The sequence below is a fragment of the Diabrotica undecimpunctata genome, chromosome 6 (genome assembly GCF_040954645.1).
Source record: "Diabrotica undecimpunctata isolate CICGRU chromosome 6, icDiaUnde3, whole genome shotgun sequence".
Taxonomy (NCBI): Eukaryota; Metazoa; Arthropoda; class Insecta; order Coleoptera; family Chrysomelidae; genus Diabrotica; species Diabrotica undecimpunctata.
In genome coordinates this window covers 149286153-149306526 of record NC_092808.1, presented here as the reverse complement: position 1 = coordinate 149306526, position 20374 = coordinate 149286153, and the positions used below count along the sequence as shown (strand labels likewise).

The 20374-nt window shown below is 31.5% G+C and overlaps 1 protein-coding gene across 1 annotated transcript; it reads right to left on the bottom strand.

Annotated features, from left to right (window-relative positions):
- Positions 1–11128: 11128 nt before the first annotated feature.
- LOC140444084 (uncharacterized) lies at positions 11129–19681 on the bottom strand. The gene is made up of 2 exons (XM_072535730.1): positions 18910–19681; positions 11129–13687 (listed from the first exon to the last, which is right to left on the bottom strand). The coding sequence occupies exons 1-2, from the start codon at positions 18933–18935 to the stop codon at positions 11731–11733; spliced, it is 1983 nt and encodes a 660-aa protein (XP_072391831.1). The 5' UTR covers positions 18936–19681; the 3' UTR covers positions 11129–11730.
- Positions 19682–20374: the final 693 nt, after the last annotated feature.

The window sequence follows — 20374 nt, the reverse complement described above, 5'->3', positions numbered from 1 at the left end:
GAAAAGTGCTTAAAATACAGCACAGTGGACACAAATGAGGGAGGCCTATGTCTAGCAGTGGACGCAAAGGGCTAAGTGATGACGCTTCTCTTGCCTTTGATTTTGTCCTGCATTATATATCTTATTACGTCGTATTTTTCGCCTCCCATGTATATATTACTAATTATGATACTGAATCTTTTGAACTTATGTGGGTCTATTTAATACTATATATAGAACAGGTACAATACCTAAAAAATGGCTTCAATCGACATTTACACTGCTTCCCAAAAAATCCAATGCAATGAAGAAGTGAAGTGTAATGAACATTGCACCATAGCCTTAATGAGTCATGTCTTGAAATTGTTTTTAAAAGTAATTCACAATAAAATACGTAAGAAATTGGATGCAGTTATAGGAAATACAGAAATGGGATTTAGAAAGGTCTGGGAACACAGGATGCACTATTTGTAGTGAACTATTTCTTCTTTCGCGGAGAAGCCTAGATATAAATCCTCTCTAGAAACCTAACGGTAGAAGAGGAATAATTATGTATGTATGTATTAAAAATGAACGATAAAAAAAATCGCAATTAAATAGCGCATTATGTATTTTTACACTTGGACAAATTCAGAAAATTCAATCCAATTTCTACAAAGACGCCGAGCCCAGAACGTCATACCCAAAGCCTTGAAGCTAAGACTTATTTACGTAGAAAACTGACTAAAATTCTACACAAAGTCAATTTAGCTATTTTACTTTATTTTCAATAGGACTGGAATTGTAGCTAGAATAAAAAAAATTGGAGAAAAAAGAGGTAAGATTATCGAACCAATGAGTGCAAAAGTGCAGACTAAAAAACTAAAAGAAACTGTTAAACGACAAACAATCACACAAAGAAGAGTTTATTTTTTATTACTAGTGTTAATATTAGCCCCCTTTCAGACGAGGATACTGTATCCGAGATACGCGTATCCGAGACGCAGATATTACATAGACTCAAATGGAGCTTTTCACACGAGACGCGCGAGAGATACAGTATGCAAGATACCGAATTCAGTATCTCGGACATTCCTGTCGCCGACGACTGAATGCGTATCCCAGATACAGAAGAAACATTAAGTTAAATGAACGCTTTCAGACACGAATACTTTTGCACCACATTCCATAGACGCGCTATTTTCTGTCGAATAATTGTGAATGAGCAACGAAAGAAAGACGGTGTTTTCTGAATATAGTTAAATAATGGAGCGTACTGTATTTGATAGTGACAAATTTATTTGTTTGGTACAATCAAATATCTGTCTATGGGATACAGCATCGCCAGATTACTGCAATAGAAATAAAAAGCAGCAGTGCTGGGTCGAAAATTCTAAGCGACAATTTTGAGGCCGTGACTGCAGTACAGCAAAATGAATATGGTAAGAAATAAACATGTTTTTATTATAAATACATAGTAGAATAGTTTAATATTTTGTTTCATACGTATACAGTTTAGTTTTAAAAGTTTGCTAATTGGAATTTTGATTATTTAACGAATATCAAACTACATTATTGTGAAAGGAATACGGTCATTTTTTATTTAGGGCGAGGTAAACAATTTACAAATTGGAGATAAGTACACATATTTATTTTAAATTTAAGTCATAGACTTTAACTTTAAAAAGTCATAGAAAGCCGTTCTTTTGATGAAATAATTCTACGCATAGTTGTGTCTTTTTTACTCAATTGAATTTCCAAAATTTTATGAAGTTCTTCAAACGACTTCACAGATATTCGAAAATAATTAAAAAACTTCGATGGATCTTGCAATAAATCTTGATACAGCAAACTATACGTTCCCTTGGTTTCTCTTAATTCTACAATAGGATGAACCCACAAATTACGTCGTCTTTTCAGTTTCTTTTTATTTAATATGTACCACAGCATAACACACTCTTCTACATCCATAATCCAAAAATATAACCGCACTGCACTGCTACTATTTTCATACTGACGAGCATGCCCGTGAATCCGATACAGCAGCCATCGAAAATTCTGTATCTCGCATACAGTATCTCGCATACAGTATCCTCGTCTGAAAATACTCTTAAACAATATTTTACTTTGTTTTATTACCGTTTGACACACATTGCTAACTTTCTAGTACCAAAAACAGATCTATTAGACAGGCGGTACTAAAGGTATCATCCTACCGCACTGTACTAGTATTCTAATTAGTTGGTGTAAAGAAAGTGGAACTTTTTTTTACTAATTGACTTTAAGTACTTCCTTTATATTTTACGATTCGTCAAAATCTATAAGGAATGTCACACCTATTACCAATAATGTGAAAAATTATTCACCAAGAATGTATTGGATATGGGCATTTTAAAAGTTAGACAATGTTATTTTTCTTTGTTTTATTATGGATATACACACATTGCTAACTTTAGAGTAATAAAAGAGATCTATTAGAGAGGCGGTACTAAAGGTATCACCCCACCGCACTGTACTAGTATTCTAATTAGTTGGTGTAAAGAAATGTAACTTTTTTTTACTAATTGACTTTTAAGTACTTCCTTTATATTTTACGATTCGTCAAAATCTATAAGGAATGTCACACCTATTACCAATAATGTGAGAATGATTCACCAAGAATATATTGGATATGGGCGTTTTGAAAGTTTGTATATTTGTACTTGTAATAATTTTTTTTTGAATTTATAAAGAATATAAAAGTTATAGACACAAATAAACCATCATTGTTTTAATTAGATTTTCTTGGTTTTAATTTTTAGGTTTAATAACATTAGTCAATCATTTGTGTCTAATTTGAAAAATACATTTTCGTATGTATTTTATGATGTAGAATCTGAAATAATCTTTTAGAAGTGTTTTGAGATATTTTGAGATAATAAAAAAATAGTTTTAAACTATGCAATATTTTTATTTTTTTTCCAATTTTTTATTCATGGAAAAATTTTAATGAATTTATAACTTAACTCTTTTCGAAAAACACCAATTTGCATAAAAATTTGGGATTAAGTTTAACTTTCACTCTACTTCAAAATCTATATTATTCCGGCGGCGCTTTTTATTTTTTAAGGGTAAAATTGCAAAAATCTATAAAAAATTTAAAAAAGAGTGAAATTTGGTTCAGATAAATTAAAGAATAATTATCTGATACTCTAACTATAATTGTTGATTATTTCCACCCTTTAGAAATTCAATTTAACACGTTCAAGTCCGACAACGCGACTGTCGCGTGTAGTGAATATAGCCTCAGAGGCCACCAACGCGAGTCGCGCGGTCTTTGACTATATTAGACAATATATGAACGTTATCTCAGCGGATTTTTCACGAATTACAACAAATATCTACTGGCCGCTTGGAAACACTGGCATATAGTGGAGTTTGTATTTGGTTTTCGAATTTTGATGTTAAACTTTATTCTAAGTATATGACAATGTATGAATGTATGAACAAATATCTTCTGTCCCATTGATAAATTGGATGATAAAATATGAAATCCTCAATTTCATTGCTTACTTTTCAAATATTCAAGCTAGACGTGCTTGAAAACGACAAAATTAGCTGTAATAAAAGGTTGTAAAGTAATAAAAGTAAAAGCATCGGTAAGCTTTGAAAGAATCACCAGATATATTTGGATTATATTGCATTTCCAATAATTTGTTGTATTATCAAAATCCAATCCCATCGGTTTATTTTGCTATGCATTCAGTAATATTTTCTACGCCTTCGGTATTGGATGTCTTTTGGTTTTACTGTGAGCCATTGTACGTGTTTTGTTAAATACTTCAATTTTAAATTATTTTTAAAATGAGTGATAAATATTGCCAACCTTCGACTTCTAAACGAGGTAGGTGGGAAACTTATCAGCCAATCTCAGATGATGAATTATTACACATATTAGAAGATTCACATAACGACAGTGACGCAAGTGATGAATATTTATATTGTGATGAAGATGATCGGACAGACGATCCTAATTTACAAGAAGAATCTGAAGATGATGATGGTGATAAAGAGTCTCAAAATATTATTGAATGATCTTCAGAGGTTCAACATCCTGCAGTGCTACCATTTACAGCAATACCAGCATTAAAGAATAATATGGGTGGCAGCAATCCTATTGATTACTTCTATCAAGTCAGCTACGTATTTAGATTCTCCTAAAAGTTATTTTAATGTTTTTGGAAAGTGATGATATAGTCTTTCCACTGAGTATATTGGACACTCAATCAAAATGTGCTTCACTGTCACTTTACATTCACAAACAAAACACACTGGTTCCTCTTCTTTCTTCAACAAGTATTCATGTGTTGTAGAAGTGTGCTCTAATCTGAGACGTGTTATTAGGACTTGATGTCGCTTTGAAGGCCAGAAGTTTAATGGAAGGACGGAAGATTTTATTTCTATCAATTTAGTGGTGCTTCTATTCCATTGGTTTTGCCAAACATCGTGCAATTTTGATTTTAAGTAAGGTTTTAAATCCAAATGCACCGTTAGATTTTCCACTGATACGGCTGTATTGGTTACTGCGGACCTAGCTAGACTATCTGCCTTTTCATTACCATCTATTCCAACGTGTGACGGTACCCAGAGGAATTCTACTGTCAAATTGCTTTGGTATATACGGTATAAAATTAACTTAATCTGCTGTAATGTTGGATGAGAGGGATAAATCTGAGAAATTGATGTCAGACAACTAAGTGAATCAGATATTATAAGAGATTTGGGAAGTTTTTTTTTCTAGAATATAGGTTAGGGCCTTATTGATGGCAAATAGTTCTGCTGTAAAAATACTTGTCTTAGGAGACAATTTATAGATGGAATGTTCATGGGATGTCACAAAGCATGCTCCTACTCCATTTATGGTCTTAGATGCGTCCGTGTATATAAAATGGTAAGTTTTGTACTGTGTGAGAACATGGAGAAAGTGAGTTTTAAAAAAATTTGGTATCACGTTATTTTTGTTATATGCTGTAAGTTTAAGGTTACAAAGCGGAGAGGGAACACCTAAATTATTCTATGACCTGATTATTCAAAATAGCAATTTATATGCCGTTGATATTCTTTCTCAAAGTAAATCTGAGAAAAGTAGAATTGCAGCTTGGAAGGATATAACTGTAGAAGAATTTAAAATTTTTCTTGGTTTGTTGTTTCACATGGAAACCATAAAAATTATTCGTATAAATAATTATTGGAAGAAAAATCATTTATTTAGTATTCCAGTGTTTGGACAATATATGAGCCGAAATCGCTTTATGTTAATTTGGCGTGCTTTACATTTTAACAATAATAGTGACAATAACCAGTCCAGACTTGCCAAGATATCTCCATTGTTAGATTTTTTTAATAATAAAATGGAGAATCTTTATATCCAGAAAGAAAATTAGCCCTGGACGAATCTATGATTTTATGGAGAGGAAGACTTAGTTTCGTCAATTTCTCCTACTCCTAACTGCTCAAATTTATAAAAAAAAAAGCTTAAGGAGAATAAAATTAGTTTGACATTCTTAATATAATTTCTTTCAAATAAGACTATTTCAACCCTTCAAAATTTATTTTTTAAGGGGGAAAAAACTTCCCCTTATTTCGAACTCTACAGTTTATAAACAGTGAAATTTGATTAAGATTTTTAATGATTTTTCAAACTTTATTAAAATTTCAAAATATATTGAACCTTCCTTATTTTAGAAATATTTCGCTTATTTTTATCTTTCTGTGATTTATCAATATTAAAAATCAAATCGTAAAAAACAAAAAAACAAAATGTATTTCAAAACAGAACTTTTTATTAATCAATAGTCTCAAAAACCGTCTCTGCGTCAACCCACTAATTTTAAACTAGCATCCAGATGTGTAATTAAATGCAGGCCTATCATTTACCCTAACCTCACTAAGGATTTAACCCTAAGGGGGTCAAGAGTGTCCTTCGCTGACAACGGTATGCGGCGAAGAAATTAATTGCTGCAGGTCTATCCAGAAGTTTTTAGTGTGTTGGTACCTACCTTACACAATTTAAGCGAAGCTCCTCTCCGGACCTTTCCTTTTGATTGGTAGGGATCCAAATTATTGTCCCGGATAATAAAAACACGACTACAAGTTTGAGTTTTATTTGGTATAGAGCGAAAATGTAAATGAGAATTTGTAGTTGCTCTTTGCATAAGGTAAAATTAATTATTTCAATAGCTTAATTGCCATTGTGTTTCTTAACAACACAATCACAGCAGAAATTTCTCACTATATAAAGCTTTAGATCAGATTACTAAATCAAGAAGCTTAATACCTAATAATTTCTTCTTGATTATTTTAACTTGTTTAAAAATAAGCTGCTAATTACCTTCAAGATGATATATATATATATATATATATATATATATATATATATATATATATATATATATATATATATATATATATACATATATATATATATATATATATATATATATATATATATATATAATGTCGGTTTACAACGTTCTTCGACGTCTTCCGATTTCCAATCTCCATCTCATTCTATCGTTCCATAGATCTCCTCCCTCCTCCTCCAGTTCTCTTTCCCTGATTTCTTTATCAACTCCTTTTTCCAACTTCTTCTAGGCCTTCTTGGTCTCCGCCTACCTCTTGGTTAACATTCAAGAATTTGTCTTGGTATTCTATTCTCCGGCATTCTCCTTACGTGTCCGTACCATTTGAGTTGTGTCGTTATGACGTCATCAACAATATTATGTATAACCCCCATGATTTCTCGGACTCTCTCGTTTGTTATTCTGTCGCGTCTGGAGATTCACGCCGAGCGGCGTCAGAAGTCCATTTCTGTTGCTCTAAGTATTTTCTCTGTTCTGGCTTTTAGGGGCCACACTTCGCATCCATGTTTTGATACTTTTTATTATGGTGTTGCATATTTTTCTTTTATTTTCCTTAGAGATGTTTTTATCCCACAGTACGCTCTTTAGTAAGGCTATGCCTTTCCTCCCTGTGCATTTCGTTCCTTAATGGCTGCATGTAATTTTCCGTCCTGATTGATCTTTACTCCTAGGTGTTTGTAGTCGCCACATTGTTTAATCTCTTGATTTTCCTCTACGAGAAGGTTATTTTGATCTCCTGCGATACTCATGTACTCATTTTTTTCCATATTCACTTCCAAACCCCACTCTGTAAACTCTTCTAATAGTTTTCGCATCATGTAACTAAGATCTTCAGAGTCCTGTCCGATAATGACCTGGTCATCCGCAAAGCACAGAGTGTACAAAGTTAAGTCCGTTAGTGGTATGCTCATATTCGTATATTTTTTCTTCCATTTGTTGAGTGCTGCTTCGAGGTATATTTTGAATAATGTTGGGGATGTACAGGATCCTTGTCTTAGTCCATTAATCACTATGAATCCCGGTGTTATCAGATTTCCTGTTTTAATTCTTGTTGTTTGTTGGTAGTACAACGTTTTTACCGCTTCAATCAATTCTATATTTATATTTGATTTCCCTAGTGCCTCCCATAATTCATCAAGCGGGACACTATCATATGGGCTCCTAAGGTCTACGACCTTAGAAAACCATAATGTCATCATGGTAATGCACCATGACGACAGTATTGATCCTGAAACAGAAAACAAGAACAAACCTATAATAACGGATTACAACACAACAAAATTCGTTGTGGATCTGGTTGACCAGTTTGAGTTAATAAAACCACTGATGTTAAGGCGACTAGACAACACTCACACATCAACAGAAATAATCAAATTTCTTTTAAAAATAAATAAGGAAACTCCTATAGAAGTTCCGACTCGATCTTCGGTCCTTGGGCGTTGTCATATTTGTGGACGAGCAAGGAATAAGAGCACAAGAAAATGGTGCAGTAGCTGTGGACTTGCCCAGGACATTTAAAGCAAATATGTGTACATTGTGCTGAAGTTTCGTTAAAGTGATGATCAGTGCCTTCTGGTACCTAGGTAGGTACTCTCAACTTACCATCCAGAACAAAGTACTGGTTTACAGAGAGATATTGAAACCAGTGTGGACCTATGGTCTACAATTATGGGGCTGTATCAAAGAAAGCAATTGTAGAAATTCAGAAACGCTCCAGAACCGAATACCAAGGAATATTGTATGAATCGATTTCAAATGAAATTAAAAAAGTCGCCAGGAGACACGAAGGGAGGCTCCATAAGTATCCCAATCATAAAGTTCTTCAGCTACTTGTCAACCAACCACAGATGCGAAGGCTCAAGAGGACTAAACCGTTCAAGCTTGTGTAATGTGTAACGTTGAGCAAGGCAGTGTTGTGCACTGTAGTCACAACAACGACATTAGCAGTTAGTGAACAGCTGAGTCACTGCTGTGCCCTGTAACTACAACAAAGAAGTGGGCATTTTATGTCAAAAAAAGCCAAGATGGACAAGGTGGACATCTAGCTTACAAACAGTCCTAGGATAATTAGGTTAAAGAACGAATGCTGAATAAACTTAGATTAGGGGTATTCTTATTATTTAAAATAAAAAAACAATTACAATCAATTGTGGTTTAACGCCATATAAATACAATATTTAAATGTGGTATAGGTGTTAGGATTAAAGTACTTTTTTTGCTAATGTTTACCAAATAAAAAATATTATTAAACTAATGTTTTATTCAGGTCTACCTATATCGAGGTGAACTTATAGGTTATAGAAATTGTTAAGTATTATAATTTTTAAACATTAAGACGCCCCTGTGTCTGACGCTTGTGCGCTTATAGCCACAGCGCAAAATATACTTGACTTCTCTTCAAGCCCTCCACTGACAAAGTGTATTAAAAAGGTGAAATAAAAATCCGTTTGTTCAGCATTCCCCAAATCAAATTAGTAGCTAAAGTGACTTTTGGAGCATTCCCTGTGTAATAGCTCCAAAATTTTGTTGTAACTTGCTTATTTCAAAAGTTTTGCCTACTTTTACAAAATTTTCTGCTTATATCAATTCTTATTATGATGATTCTGTCTGGTTATAATCTGGTCTTTATTAATTAATGTAGACTCTATTATATGTTCGATAAAATTTCAACAAATTATCTCAGCTCTTCATTCACTATTACTCGCACAAGTATAAGAAAAGGAGAACCCTCAATATATCCTAAAATTAAACTTAACATGCTTGTCGTTTATACCCTTTGGCATTTAAGATCCCGTTTAGCAGATAGACAGTCCATAGCCGAGATGGATGCGGCAAAACGAATGTATTCTGAAACCTTTTCACAGTAACCTGATTTTCTTAAATAGAACTGAGATTCAGCTGATATTTATGCAAACAACGCATTCTAAAAAGGTGAATGCTGCTCTGCGCTTGTAAGCTAGTAGACCATGGCGCAGCATAGGGGTCACAGATTCCAGTCAATACATAATAAAATATAATTTGCTACATTTATACCTAAGACACATATTAGACAAAACAAATAAGGCTTACAAAATTTTGAAAAATTTATAAATAAAAAATAAAATGGTTTCTGTAAACAATATGAATTGAAAAATATTTATCGCTGCCTTTTTTTATTGAATTTTTTTATATTTTTGGCGTATGCCAGATTTGAATGAAAAGAATACGAAAAAATTAAATCACGTAATCTGGGACCAAAAATAGTTCGATTGAACCTAACTTACCTTAGTACAAATGTGCACATAAAAAAAGTTACAGCTCCTACTGAACTCAAGTGTTTCTGAGCTAAGATTTTATATTGAAAATGAACATTTTTTATGGCAGGAATATCTTATTAAAAAATATGAGTGAAATTTGTACACCCTATAAAAATTTTATGAGGGTTTTGTTCCCTTAAACCCACCCAAATGTTTGTATAAATTTTAATTAAATTATTATTGTGGAACCATTAGTTAAACCCAATGTTTTTAAAACTTTTTTGTATTTTCTATTAAGCCAGTTTTAATCGAGATAGGGCTACTTTTTTATTATGTTTCAAAAATTTTCTAGGCGGCTGTATAATACTTATTGCTATGGTTACTATGTATTAAATAGTAGCATCAACAATGGGTATTGTCAGTTAAGCACGCCATTCTCGCAGTGGGAGCGTGAATGGTGAAGTTCAGTTTCCTGTCAGTTGACATTCAGCACCTGTTACGTATGAGATTTCTATGAATTACTTTACACAAAGATCCCTAGTTCACAAATATTAATAGAAAATAAACTTTCAATTGCACGAATATTATCCCTATTAAAATACACGATCCTTCATCATCAACTACTTCATGATAGGGCAAATCATTTTCCTTTCTGTAGATCTATTTCGCTCCCACTCCCACACAGGTACAATTTCCACTCCGAATTGGCTATAGAAGAATTATCAACAAACAACGAAAATGAAATCATAGTTGTACTGAACCTAGAAGTAACTGTTTTTTTATATTATTCTGAAGTTATTTTCTTGTGGCATCTTATGCAAATTTACTATTTTAGTTGGAAATAAGCCTGAATATTAGTTAGAAATTCAATTTATTTGACGTTTTGACTTCAACTTCGGAATATTTTGATATCAATTTCCGAAGTGGCAGTCCAAATGTCAAATACATTTAATTTCTAACTCATATGGTGGCTTATTCCCAATTATCCTCCTAATTATATTTTGCGTAGTGTTTACTCGATACATTTTTTGGTTAAGCGATGTACACCGTCGTCAAAACAAACTGGAACTGAAGTTGGAACGCTATTATTATAGGTGGATGTGGATAGCAAGTCGGAGTGTGAGTGGATAGACGAATATCCAACTAGTAGCCCTACCGCAAGTCGGAACGTGAATGCCCAGCTTAATAAATATTCCAATTATTGTGCATTTAAGAGTATTAAAATAAACTACTAAATTTTCTATTACAATGGTGTACACGTTTTCAGAAATGGCAGATATGCATTTAATTTGCGTAAATTCGAACAGGCTAAATTAGGGTTTTTAATTAATTATTGGTAATTTGGTAATTACAGGTGAATGCCAAGGAAATAGTGCAGCAGCTGCAAGGCGTTATGCAGAAAAATATCCTAATCGAAATACACCAGGCAGACGATTATTTCTTTCCATTTATCGTCGTTTACGAGAGACAGGCACATTGACACCTTTCAAACTTGTTGGTAATAATGGACGACAATAAGTAGATACAAACTGTTATGGAATACTATGCGTTTATTTCTTCTCCGGACTAACTCTTTGTTTTGGAATTAAACAGAATATATTGACATGTATAAATTTATTATATTAGAGGATGAAAATTACACTCTGCTTGTTATTTCTTAAAACTATGAATATATAAGTTCTGTTATCTACAATTATTTAACGATGTTTCTGGATGGATTTGAGTACAAGAGATTGGACTCAAATATTAATATTAAAATAGCAAATACGGATAGCTTATCGAACAAGGAAATAAGAGAAATAAATTATTATTATTCCATAGATACGAAGTATTAGGTGAATAAACTAGCGAAACTTATTTATTCTAAATAGGAAAATATTTATGAAGAGTATTGATTCTGATTTCTAACAGCAAATAATTATTAGTGATTATACATGAGAACTTTTCATAATTGTAAATAACATATACCAGGTGACTAAAAACTATATAGAAATACATAGATATTTTAATTATCTTACATGTGAGTAGGTAGGTACATTACACCTCCTTTTGTAAGAATGAAAATAATTGTAAAATGAATTTTCATTTAAATGGTATAAAACATTTGTATACATTATTATTTTATTTTAACACATTTAAATAGTTTCTTTTAGTCTCGATAGTCTTTCACTTCGTCTTATCGGTGTAGTCTCTGTGAAACTAGTCTCTTCACACTTTTTGGATTCACTATAATTATTGTCTTTATTATGTTTACAATCTATACTTAAATCTGTCTCATGTACATGTTTTCGTTTACTTTGACATATATTTAGTGTTAAACAATTTGTAATTTGTTGACAACTATGTGACGGATTTCTACGAAATCGTCGGTAAAAATATTTAATTATCCTGTATAAAATATAAAGTAACATACATTTTATCAAAAATAAGATTGCATAAGTGAAATAAGAACTATTTTTTATTGTGTCTGAAAAATTAATATTTGTTTCTGAGGTCATTTTCTCTAAATTATCTAGTTTATGGCTTGCTAAATTTAATGCATCTCGATCGAGATTATTTAATTGTAAGGGAACAAGGTGTAATTTGGATTCATTATTTATCTTAATATCATCACAACAGACTTCTGGAAGGGATAAATCTGGAATGATAGACTGAAAATTACTTTCTTTTGGATTTGAGACAGATATCAAAATAGTTGATCCGGTGTAAGTTTTGCAATTATTCGAAGTAGAAAAAATACCTGTGTTTGAAAGAACAATAGATATTGGCGTACTAGTCTGACAGCTTAAAGTTAAATCTGTTGGTTTGGGTAAAACATATATCCAAGAATTTGGTTTGTTTAATTTATGCCAAATTTCATATTCTGTTTGAATTATACGAGTATCGCAACTAGATGGTATGTTTGTTATTGAAGTTAACAATTCAGTTTCACAAATTGGATTAGTGTGTGTAAATCGGAAAGTATCAGGATTTTTGCAAATAAGTTTTTCTTCATCTAATGAATAACAGTCTTCTAATGTATCAATAGTAACATAAATGTTTCTATTTTCTGAAAGAACAAGATATTTGACAGATGGAAGAATAAAGGTAAGTCTCTTTAATGTTGGATGAATTATAGGAAGAGATATTAGTTTAAAAAGAGAATAAGGAGTATTACTAACCAAAGGTATACTAACCGTAATTAAAATCTTGTTATCAAAATATATATATTTAAGTAAAATGATATCGAAATATTTATGAGCATAATCGATAGTCAATGGAAATGGATAAGTCGATGTACTAGGTAAATGCGTTACCGTTTTAGATAATTCTTGAATTAGTTGCTCAGGTGTTATAACAGAAGGATGAAGGTTATTATTTCTTGCAAATAGAATAACGTTTATTAAAGTAGAATATTCTTGTTGTAATTCTGTTATAAAGAAAGTTAGTAAGGTAAAATGTTCTTCAATTTTTTGTTTTAAATCTAAATTAAAATATTTATTATTCATTTTATCTGTGTAATTGGTAATTGATTCAAAATTTTTATCAAAAATCACTTTGTTTCGGTCTAGATTTGTAATAGAGTTATTAAAATTTGCAATCGTGGCTTTTACTACATGAATTTGTTGTTTTAGTAAATCAAGAAGATGATTTTCGTTACTTTCAGCTTTGTTAATAGCATTATTGAAATTTTCAGCATCATCACTGTCTAAGGTACCGAATAAGGTCCTGAAAACAGATCCAATTGCATTAAATAGAGCGCGTTTTGGTCTAAAATGTTCATGCAGAATTATGTTTTTTAAAGTTTGTTCATCTTGAAAGAGTCTAGGTATGATTTGTCCTAAGAGTTTTAGTGAAGTATCGCATAATCGTAATTCAATAAGAACTGGTTTGTTTTGACACAGTCTTAATGTTTTTTGATAGGTGAGATCTACAAAATTTAATTTGTCTGTAAAAGGTTGTAAAGGAATATGACTTAATATGTTCCAATGAGTTTCAATAAATTGAACATTTTTTATGTGTTCGTAATAGATTCCAGGTGATTTGTTGATAGGAGTATTGGTATATTTCTTGTGAATTTGTTCACTATTTGTCAGCCATATTATTGCATACCTGAAACAAAAGCATGTTTCAATCTATTCATGTGAACTTTTATTGGTTTTTTATTTACTAAAATTGTGCAATTGACAGGAGAATTTATCTCTAGAATTTTATAAGGTCCATTATAATTTTGTGTAAGTTTTTTGGTTTGACCCTTCTTTGTTTGCTCATTTTGGAGATATACTAATTGTCCTTCTAAGAAAACGGTGTCATTAATCTTTTGGTCATAATATTTTTTTCTGACTACTTTAGATTCTAATAGATTCGTTTTTGCTAACTCATGAGATTTTCTAAGCTTAAGTGTTAAATTATCTAAATAATCTTCATATGTATATTTGAGTTCTACTGGTCGTATTATACTGCTAGGTAGATTAGGTGTATATCCAAATATTAGTTCATATGGTGTGAATTTGGTTGAAGTATGATTAGTTGTATTATATGAAAACATAGCAAAATCTAGCCATTCGTCCCAATCGGATTGATCAGCTTTAATATAATGTTTAAGGTAGTCTGCTAAAGTAGCGTGACTCCTTTCTAATGCAGCATTTGATTCTGGATGATAAGCAGTACAATTTATATGTCTGATTTTAAAAAGCTTGGCGATTTGAGAAAATAATTTGGAAGTAAAATCTCGGCCTTGATCAGTAACTATTATATCGGGTTTTCCAAACTTGCAAATAAATCCACGAACCAGATTTTCAGCGATAGTCTTGGTTTCATGATTCGGAATTGCATAAGCTTGAGAAAATTTTGTTAAGTCATCTTGTAATGTTAATATGAACTTATTACCTGACTCGGTTAAAGGTAAAGGACCTACTATATCTAAAAATATTTTTCTAATGGATTTGAGCTTGTTGTTGTTATCTCCATGGGCTTTACGAATTTTTTTCTAACGAGTTTATTTTTCTGACAAGATTCACAGGTTTTTATAAAGTTTTTAATATCATTTTTCATATTATTCCATTTGAAATGTTTTTTTATACGATTGTATGTCCGATGAAAACCAGAGTGTCCAGCCGTAGGACTAGTGTGATTCTCTTGTAATATTGTAGTTATTTCCTCAGGTTCAGGATTTGTTAGTATATCATGATAAATGATAATAGATATATCAGTTTTTCTAAAAATAAATCTAATCATAGATCTAATTTTTCCCCAACTTAATTTATCGTAGCTAAAAGTTATTCTGGGTAGGCAAATTTTTAATATTTTATCGTTTAATAACCAGTCTCTTAATTTTATTAGGGAATTAAATATATCTTCATAAGAGGTATTGTCCCAATAATTATTTTTTATAAATATGTAATAAAAGTTTTTATTTTGATCAGAAATATATATAATGTCATTTAGTCTTGGATTTTTGGCTTTCAATTTTTCTATATGACTGAATTGTTTATTTATTTGTTTCTGAACGATCTCATTAAAATTTAAATCTACGGAAACAAACAATGCTAAATTTTGTGAAAATGATGTAATCTTTTCATTTGTTTCTTTTATATTATCATTTGTTATTAATATAGTTTCGGATTTAGATAAGAACTGTGAATAAGTGTCATTATTTTCTTTACTCATTTTGTTTATTTGTAAGGTGATTGTTGCCGGGTTTTTGTTTTCTTCGCAAATATTTGTTTCAGATATGGTTAAAGGAGGACGACTTAAACAATCAGCATTTTGATTTAATTTACCTGGTTTATAAATAATTTCATAGCTATATTCTTCTAATGCTAATCTCCACCTAACGAGTCTTGATCCGGGATCTTTTACATTAAATAGCCATGTGAGTGGTTTATGATCCGTATAAATGAAAAATTTATTTCCGTACAAATATGGTCTAAAGTGTTTAACACTCCATACAATTGCAAGTAATTCTTTTTCTGTTGTGCTATAGTTTGATTCCGCTTTGTTCAAGGTACGACTAGCATAAGCAATAGGTAAATCATCTGGTACTTTACCTTGAGAAAGTATGGACCCTATTGCATAATTACTAGCATCCGTTGTTAAGACAAAGGGTTTGGTAAAATCTGGATACTGAAGTATTGGTTCTGAACAAAGTATTGATTTCAGGTTCTCAAATGACTGTTGTTGAATGCTTGTCCAATTAAATTCAACATTTTTCCTCAGCAGTTTTGTTAAAGGTTGTGTTAAAGCACTGAAATTTTTTATAAAGCGTCTATAATAACCAGTGAGACCCAAAAAGCTCTTAATATCTTTTTGTGTTCTGGGTATAGGAAAATCTGTAACAGCACATACCTTTTTTTCGTCCGGTTTGACACCAAATTCAGTTATTAAATGTCCTAAATACATTACTTCGCGACGAAAAAATTCGCACTTATCTGGTTGTATTTTTAAGTTGAATGTAGACAATTTTTCGAATACTTCTTTTAATCTTTTATTATGATTTTCTAATGTATCGGCATGAATGACTATATCGTCGAGATAGACAAAACATCTGTAATTTTGTATTCCTGAGAGGACAGTATTCATTAGCCTTTGAAAAATACTGGGAGCATTTTTTAATCCAAATGGCATTCGTGAATATTGATAATGTCCAGACGGAGTTGAGAAAGCAGTCTTTGGAGAATCCTCAGGATCCATTTTGATCTGGTGAAATCCTGATGTTAAATCTATTGTTGAAAAATATTTTGAATGACCCAATTGGTCTAATATATCGACTATATTCGGAAGTGGAAATGAATCTCCTATAGTAATATCATTTAGTCGTCGATAGTCTATAACAATTCGCCATTTCTTCTTTGCTGAAGCATCGGCCTTTTTTGGCACAACCCAAAGGGGCGAATTCCATGGCGAAGTTGATTCTTCGATAATACCTTGATCTAGCATACCTTTTATTTGAGTTTCGACTTCATGTTTGTGTACTTCAGGATACCTGTATGATTTAGTGCTAATAGGTACATTAGAATTTAAAGGAATTTTGCAAGTTATGGCATTTGTACTGGTAAGTTGATCTCCTTCCAGATAAAAGATATGATTGTACTCCTTGCAAATAGAAATTAAAGATGATTTTTCTTCACTATTTAAATGATCTGTTCTCAAGGCATTTTTTAATTTAGCAATTCTGTTAGAATTCGTATTATCTTTATAAGAAGACATTTTTCGTATATTTGCATTGTTTTGTAAATTTGGAATTTTTTCTATTGCTACTTGAATATCGTTTAATTCAACATCCGTTTCAGTAGTGTTTACGATTGAGGTTAAAAAGAAATCATTTTTTACTTTAACAACACTAGGACATAAAAATACACCTTTAAAGATTTCGCGTTCGGGACATAATCCTTCGCTTAATTCATTATTTATTACTTTAATTTGAACAATTGTTTCAGTTCTTGCGGATAGAATAGTTTTATTACTTCTTGAGTTAGAATTAGAGTTTTGATTTAGTATAAGATCGTCTGAACAGGATTTTTCTTCTGAACAGGATTTTGATTTATGATTTCGTGAAGAGTTACAAGTTTTACTTGTGCATATCTCAGTGGATTTTACACATTTTGGACTTGAATTTTCTTTGGATTTAGAGTTAGATTTAGATTGAATTGGATTGGATAGTAGTTCTTCACTACTTAAGGTTATTTGGATATCATTGGTTTCTAAATAAGAATGATCCTCTATGGATTTAGCATCATAAGGAAATATTTCATCGATATTAGAACTTGTCTCGATATTTTGATCTCTCAGAAATTCGTCATTGTCATTGTTTAATGGAGATTTTATATATTCGATTGAAATAGAACAATTTTTAAAGTTTAATTTATTTTCTTTATAATCAATTTGGCATTTATTTATTTCAAAAAAATCGCTACCTAATATACCGTCGAAATGAAGAGGAAAATCGTCTTCTACGACATAGAAAACATGAGTTTGGACAAAATCTTTTATCTTGAAATTTACGTTACAACTACATATAGTTTTATTTGGATTTAAGACATTTTTATCAATGCCTCGTAGAGTAATAGACTTAGAATAAATTTTTGGAATGTTTAGTATTTTTGAATATTTAATTAAAGAAATATCTGCGCCTGTATCGATTAGAAACTTGCAAGAGGATGGATTAGAATTATTTACTAAGGGTAAATCTACATAGGAAGTGACTGAGAAGTTGATGGTTGTGATACGGCCTGAACTGAACGAACTCCTCGAGAATCGACCGTTGGTTGTCGAGGATTCTGGAAGTTTAAAGAATTTGTTGGATTTTTGTTTTTATTGTTAAATTCGCGTTTTCTACATTCTTCTATAACGTGGCCTGGTTTTTTGCAGTATCTGCAAAAACGTTGGGAAGTGTTGGTATTTTCTTTTCTTAAGTTTGGAGGAAAATCAGAATTGGAATTTGAATTTGAAGGTTTATAATTTTGATTTTGAGAATTTGACCTTTGAAGATTTGAATTAGGATATTTTGGGTTTTGAAAACTAGAATTTTGAAGATGTCTAACATTTCTATCTGAATTGTTTTTATATCGACAGTTATTTGAGGAATGGTTATTTCGTTTGCAAATATTACAGAATGGTCTGAAAATTTCTTGTCTTGATAACTGTTCTTGTTCTTCGGCAATTGCTATAGCAACAGCTCTTTCTAAGGAATCTGGATTTCGGGCTTTGATTAAAATAGAGAGGTCTTTGTTTAATCCTCTAATAAAGACATTTAGTGCTTGAGTTTTTAAGAGTTTAGTACATGCATTTCTTGCATCTGGAGATAAGTCTGGATCAAGTGTATTTATTAATTTTATATAGCAATTTTCAACTTTATTTGCAAATGACATTACATTTTCACTGGGCATCTGACGTAAGGAATGTAATTCCAATTGCCACTGACCTTCAGTTCGGCGTTCAGAATAAGCATCTAATAAGAAGTCTTTTAAATCTTTCCATTCGTCAAATGTTCTGTTTCTAGTTATGGCCCTAGCTTTATCGGTTAATTTAGTTTCTATAATGGCTAATAAGATGGGTTTGGATTGCGGATTTACTAAATTGTATGCTTTATCACAATTGTCTATGAATTCGTATAATTTTGATTTTGTACCATCAAATCGAATGAGAAGTTTTTCAGCTATTTCAATTGATACTGACATTTTATTTGAATTAGAAGTAGAAGAATTTGAAAGAGAATTTGAGTCGGGAGAAGGTATTTGTTCGTCAAATAAGTTACTTATATCAGGATATAAAGTAGACATACGTTTACAAGATTTTTAAAATATGAGACAGAATTTAAGATAGAATGTACTTACAAGTAGAATATTGTTGTTGGTCGCATAGTCTATTATTCCACGGGTTCACCTCTACTTCCGATGGAACTACAATTGGGTTATGACTGGAACTGGATTTCGAACTGGATGTACTGGACCCCAATGTAATTAGTTGTAGTGGCGATTTTTCCACACTGACAGTTTTTTTTTTGAATGATTCCTCGAAGGAAACAAGTCAATTCAAAAATTCCTCAGCTCTCCTTCTATCAGCAATCAGAGGAACTCTGCTACTAATATCCCACGTTCTGACACCAAATTTTGTTATGGAATACTATGCGTTTATTTCTTCTCCGGACTAACTCTTTGTTTTGGAATTAAACAGAATATATTGACATGTATAAATTTATTATATTAGAGGATGAAAATTACACTCTGCTTGTTATTTCTTAAAACTATGAATATATAAGTTCTGTTATCTACAATTATTTAACGATGTTTCTGGATGGATTTGAGTACAAGAGATTGGACTCAAATATTAATATTAAAATAGCAAATACGGATAGCTTATCGAACAAGGAAATAAGAGAAATAAATTATTATTATTCCATAGATACGAAGTATTAGGTGAATAAACTAGCGAAACTTATTTATTCTAAATAGGAAAATATTTATGAAGAGTATTGATTCTGATTTCTAACAGCAAATAATTATTAGTGATTATACATGAGAACTTTTCATAATTGTAAATAACATATACCAGGTGACTAAAAACTATATAGAAATACATAGATATTTTAATTATCTTACATGTGAGTAGGTAGGTACATTACAAAACGATGAAGAGATTTTGGAAGCAATTAAAGAAATCCCTGGAAGCAGTACAAGAGTAGTAGCGGCCCAATTAGATGTTTCTCGCATGATGATTTGGAGAAGATTCAAAGTCCAGCAGTTTTATTGTTATCACTTAATATCCGTTCAATAATTACTGGATGAAGATTATACTAAGAGGAGGTTTTACGATTGATTTTTAACGAAAAACACACAAAATGTCAATTTCATTAACCGTGTTTTATTCACCTTTAACAGAAATGGCATTACGAACATCTGGGCCGAAGAAAACCCTCACGCAAGAAAAGTTTCTCATCACCAAAGAAATTTTAAAGTCAATGTTTGGGCAGGAATTGTGGATATTAACCTAATGGGGCCAGTATTTCTTCCAAACAGTTGTTGTAAAAATCACAAACATGTGGTTTTTACAGGATGGCGCTCCCGCGCATTACCATAATGAAATAATAGAATATCTTTTCGATCAGTATTCTGAACATTGGATTGGAAAGAGCCCTGATGCGCCTATTTCTTGGCCACCCAGAGGTGCAGAACTTAACCCAATTCACTTTTTCTTCTGGGATATTATGAAAGGGAATCATGACAGCTGCAAATCGATTTCGTCAGAAGCCCGTGATTTTTCAAAATATTCGATTTTGAAAAGTCATTATGAAAATTTGTA